At 39.5% G+C, this 6,000-nt stretch overlaps 1 protein-coding gene across 1 annotated transcript in view; it reads right to left on the bottom strand.

Moving 5' to 3' along the window:
• Positions 1 to 6,000, bottom strand: part of LOC109058109 (myosin light chain kinase, smooth muscle-like) — a 75,834-nt gene that overhangs the window by 23,003 nt on the left and 46,831 nt on the right. Inside the window, exon 11 of the mRNA XM_042730584.1 lies at positions 1,580 to 1,732. Within this exon, the coding sequence (XP_042586518.1) occupies positions 1,580 to 1,732 (153 nt within the window). The remainder of the gene's footprint in view (positions 1 to 1,579; positions 1,733 to 6,000) is intronic.

Raw genomic sequence — 6,000 nt, 5'->3', positions numbered from 1 at the left:
GTATAACTGTGTGTGAGAGTAGATGTGTTGGTTTTGCACTCTTGATGTTTTAGAGTGTCAGATTTGTAGATGGCACACTCTGAATTTTTCTCTGAATTTCTGTCGATTTCCCATTCATTTCCTATGGTTGGTCATTTTTGACCGAAGGCCGCAAGTGTGACAATTTTTTTTTTTTTACAACCACTTAGTCTGCTCGAATCATGCCCTCAATTTTTTGTGTGTTCACATTCCAAATGTCAAGTCACCAAGTTTCGTACCATTCCGATGAAGCTATGATTTTTAAAAATTCAAAAGTGACCGAAGAGCACCAGAGGGCTAGATAAAGATCAAACATCTATTTTTGCATTAAAATGTTTTTAAAATGTTTACACAGATGCATATATCTAGCACAGACGGCAAACTAGACATTCTTTATGCTTTTATGTGTTAATTGAGAGGTATTACTTACAGCTATGGTGCAATGAAAACACCACCATGACAATTCAAGGGTGATCACTAAGTTTAGTGAAAAATGCAGTGTTTGCAGCGTCAGTATTTAGGGAATAAATAAATCATGTCCTTATACAATGTTTTGAAATACTCCTTCCTATGTATTCATTGCTTCTAAATGAAGTATCACACATTTACATTAATGCATATTGTCTGAAAGTGCATTAGTGACAAAGTCATAAACCAGATTTTCAGGGAGAGAGGGTAATTTCTCTTCAAGCTGTCCTCTGAGACTCGGCCACTCCAGAATGTATGTGTGTGGGAAAAGACTGGTATTTGACATTTTTAACCCACTTGAACATGGAACCTCCACCATTAGACAGCCTCACAGACTGCAAGAGAGCAGATGTTTCTCTAATCCTGAGGACCTTAAAATAACTCGCAGAAAACACATCCACGATATTCACTGATCACCCGAACACATAGAAAACTCCTCCTGCAGTGTATGAGAGATGTTAAAACGCACAAGTCTTGCTTTTTATGACTCAAATGCCTTCTGAGTTTGGGGGGAAGAAATGTATTTGGAACATCTGACAGAATAATATCATAACTTTTAAAATCCAAAAAACACCATCTTCTTTATCCTACCATTAAAAAAAGAACATAAATCAGGATTCTGAAGAGGTTCCAGAATACCAGGAAATTACTTAAAAAAAAAAAAAAAAAAAAAAAAAATTCTAGATTGCGTTTATTTTGTTGATATAAACTATGTTTATAAAAATTTTGTTATTTTTATTATGTTATAATCAGTTGCTTTCAAAAGCTGGATTGCATTTTTTGGACCATTCTGCTTAGCCTGGGCTCAAATGTTATATAAATAAAAACATGATTTACTAACATTTTTCAACCACAAAATGTCCCAATACCGTTTGCATTTATTTTCATTTAAAACAATGTTTTTGGGAAATGTTTAGTTTGAAAGCATGTCTGAGCTATCTTTACTTCAAATAAATCACTCCGGTTTGAAATTTTCCATCTAATGCAAAGAAATTCAGACATCCATGCCACACATGCCTTCAGCATCCAACACTTTTTTCATTCTGAATATACTGCCAAATAATAATACAGAGGAGGGGGACGTGTGTCTTACCTTTAACCAGCACATGAGCTGTACACACAGCTCTGCCCTGATCATTCACTGCGACACACGAATACACGCCTGCATCCTCCAGAACAGCTGCCTTAACCGTCAGCAGAGCCGTGCTCTTCTCAAACACAGTGTGGGAATATGGAACGGGCTGATCTGAAAATACAGAACAAAAAGAGACTGCATCAGTAATTGACCAACAAATCAAGTGCTGAGAAATATGTAATGTAACACATCCCACTGAGACAGAGATGTGGATTACACTAAAGAAATGATGCAAAAGTTGAGATGGACAGAGTGCAAATTATGTAGATAAAATTGCAGCTAACAAAGTTATTTAGGAGTGATCATAAAGAGAACATAGAGTTGTTTCTCTATGATTTTTCCATTGTTTTGGATTATTACAGAAAACATTATTATTGCTATGTAATTAACAAAAGATTAAAGCCTAAGTTCAATCAGCAGCAGTGAAACTCTGAGAGTTTAAATGAGCATGAGTATAAACACAACAGGAGGACTAGTGAGTGCATGGGTTTTATTGTTCAGTGTGATTATGTTTAATGTCCCAGAAAACCTCTGTATTCCCATTTAGACACTTTTTTAAGGAAAAAAAAACATAAAAAAAATATAAATAAATAGAGTAAAAATACACAGGAAGAGTATTATAGAATAAAAATATCTTGAGTTCGTGTTAACCACAGACCTTATTTCAGGCATTTAACCAATGCACAGTTCAGTCTAAATTTCCATCTCCAGTGATAGTGCCCTCTGGTGGCACTGGTATGATAACTAAGTGATTGTATCTGTCAAAATATGAAATGTACAGAACAGCATATAACTATGCTACTCATACTGTGTCTATTTGCAGTATGATTTTCATTGTTAAATGTTTTTGCTTGTAAATGGCTTTGCTGCTAACATGTCTGAGACCACCGGGATACAAAGAGCATTCCTCTCAAAATCATGAGGAAAAACTTTTTCCTCTTTTTCAGACTTTTTACTTTCTTTTTGTAACCCCCTCCCCACTTCCCTGCTTTTTTTTTTTTTCAGGGATTGTTGCTCTCTCTCTCTCTCTCTCTCTCTCTCTCTCTCTCTCTCTCTCTCTCTCTCTCTCTTAGAAGTCTGACTTACCGAGTCCATCTGCGCGTAATGTTTCAGGGTGAGTGATGCATGTTTTGCCTTTATATGGTTGTAAGGTCTCATATTTGCTCAAAGGCCCCTGCTGCGGCTCACAGTTTCTCAGGGAAACCCAGAGTCAAACTCAAGAGATATTCATCCAGGCTGTAGTGTACCACAGTCATACAGTCTGTCTGTTCCAGGACAGCTTAGAATCTACTGTTCATATAAAATTAAAACTGTTGAACCAAATAGCAAATAACTGAAGAAGGCAGAAACGGCCCTTTTTGTAAATAGCAATGATTTTAGCATGCATATGCTATAATTTACATCATTTTTAGTATTGTTTACTCAGACAAGCATCATTATTACTATTGCTTATGTCTCTTTCTTTTCTTTTGTCCACTTGTGCAATGGAAAGTTTCCATAGATGTTAAAAGTTCTTTATGGAACCAAAGACGCATACTGTATAAAGAGTGTACAGACATTAATGATATAGTGCACATGTAGCTTGTGGTGTAGACAATAAAAGACAATAATAAAAAGGGTATTGATAAAGAGCCAAAAAAATCCAATAGACAGTGAGGGACCCTATAGTCACATCTAGAGATCAATATCACAGACACCTGGGAATGGGCTGTTTTAAGCAGTGAACAACACTCTGACTGCAAAAAGCATTGTGTTTGAGATATAACAGTGAGATGTATTCCACAAAATTAAGTTTTGTATATCCAACATCCCTGTAAACCTCATATAGCACAAGCGGTTTGGAGAATGGATGGATGGAATATTTAGGTTTGTTTTAAATTGTTATTAGATGCTGGGATAATGTGACATTTTAGATTATTGTTGTATGTTTTGAATGTTTTAGGTTTGGCAGCATTGTTCAGACTCTTTAAGAACCCAAAATGTGGAAATTAAAATGTCAATACAATTTCAGTTTAACAGAATTAGAGCAGCACTATTGCTATAGTCGTTGCTATAAAACTCAGCTATAAGACTGTGGTTGCATTCACAAATTCACATGAACAGTAATTATAGGCAAAGAATAAATATAGGCAAAGCCTATTTTAGCTGGACAGAGAACAGAGTGACACACACACACACACACACACACACACACAAACCTTCAAAACCCTTCTGTCTCAGACATGGGCAGAGACAGATATCTAGCAATTTATCTCTCCATGGCATACAGTAGTAGGTCAGAAATATCTAGACTAAAAAGAGTCATCTTAATGCATCTTTGTCCAGTACTTTTTCTTTTTAAGGTTTTTGAAAACAGCACTGGGGAGATACAACACCACTGTCCTCTACTGGTTCAAAAGTAACTGCTTAACTTCATAGTTATAGAGTGCTTTTAAGTCTTTATTATTCCACTCATTTAATAAACCTCACAATGCATTTAAGTTCACTTCACTGATATCTGTTCGACTTTTAGCCTTACCTTTTGAAGCTGGAAGCTTTGCTGACTGCTCTGCACTTTGCTCCCTATTTATGTAGTTTTCTCAGATTTTCTACAATTTTAACTTCAGCAGATCAGCACAGTGCTCAAACAACACATTTTTGGCACAAACACAACTGCCACAGACTTCTACAAAGGATTGCGGCTCTTGAAACAAAGTTACTTGCTGGACTTCCAAAACAGGCAGAACACTCAGCAGACTGTCATCATGGACCCCCTCAGCATACAGCCGGTGAGTCCTGTGAATCTAGTGAATCTCAACAGTTTATACCAAGTGTAGTGGAACAAGACGAAACTGATCGACAGACTAATCAATGCCACAAACAGGGAGCGAGACCCAAAGGCACTTGAGACATCAGATTGTCACAAGTCGTGGCCTAATGGTTAGAGAGTTTGACTCCTAACCCTAAGGTTGTGGGTTCAAGTCTCTGGTCGGCAATACCACGAATGAGGTGCCCTTGAGCAAGGCACCGAACCCCCAACTGATCCCCAGGCGCTGCAGCATAAATGGCTGCCCACTGCTCCGGGTGTGTGTGTGTTCACTGCTGTGTGTGTGCACTTTGGATGGGTTAAATGCAGAGCATGAATTCTGAGTATGGGTCACCATACGTATGTCACGTCACTTTCACTTTTTTTTTCCATCTCGTATTGCTGCGAAAGCATACTCTACCCTAGATACGGCTATGACAAGGCTTGCAAACACTGCAAGGGGAACTAACATGTTTTCAAGGTTGCTTGGGCTGATTCATGGTCACCAACGGAGCTAGTATAGATGGCAACATGGCGCTGCCCTGCTGGCGACATGGAGGAGGGCTCCTGCTGCAAAATGTTTGTTTACTCGTACTACTCGTTATGTCTCCGTTTATGTTCCCGTTTTACGTCGGTGTTCAGTGGGCACATTGTGCAAGACATACGGTGACAGTGACTCGTGCTCTAAACTGTTTACTTTATATATGCGACATGAGACAGAGGGGAATGGAGCGGATAGCATTGGCGTGGCTAATCCTGTCTGGCCAGTTCATCCAGTGTTTTGCGGATGGGATTATCAACCAGCTAACGTACAGCAGAACCGAGCTGCTGGCACTGCAAGACGGCGGAGTTCTACCATCGGCAGGACTACTTAACGATGTGCCCAGGGAGCTATATCGGCATCACGGCGCAGGTCATCGCCGCGATGGGAAGGCGAGGAAGAGGGGCAAGAGAGGCGGCGTGAGACAGCGCACTCGGAGGGCTAGTAAGTTACCGCTGCCTCAGATGCTGCTTTGTAACTCCCGCTCCCTGAGAAAAATAAGCTGGATGAACTGCGTTTACTGGCCAGGGGTTGCTATGAATACCGTGAGTCAGGCCTAATGATTTTTCACTGAGACTTGGTTTAGTAAAGATGTACCAGACAATTTCGTACAGGTAGACGGGTTTTTCTCATGTACGTCTGGACAGAGACGCAAAATTCGGGCAAAGTAGGGGGAGGAGGAGTATGTATTTATATCAAAGACAGTTGGTGCTCAAACTTTGCAATAAGAGACACTATATGCAACCCGGACTTGGAGCTATTGTGTGTTACTTTACGTCCACACTACCTGCCAAGAGAATTTAGCAACATTTTTGTGTGCGCTGTCTATGTCCCACCAAGTGGGAATGCCAACAGAGCAGCAAATCAAATTGCTGACTGTGTCCATCGTCACCTACAAAACAAACCTGACGCCCCAATACTGATACTAGGGGATTTTAACCACAGCAGCCTGAACAAGAGTCTACCTGGTTTTTATCAATATGTGAAGTGCAACACCAGGAAAAACAACATTCTTGACAAGTGCTATGGTAATGTCAGGGATGCTTATACAGC

The sequence above is a fragment of the Cyprinus carpio genome, chromosome B9 (genome assembly GCF_018340385.1).
Source record: "Cyprinus carpio isolate SPL01 chromosome B9, ASM1834038v1, whole genome shotgun sequence".
NCBI classification, from domain to species: domain Eukaryota; kingdom Metazoa; phylum Chordata; class Actinopteri; order Cypriniformes; family Cyprinidae; genus Cyprinus; species Cyprinus carpio.
This window is presented reverse-complemented; position numbering and strand designations above follow the sequence as displayed.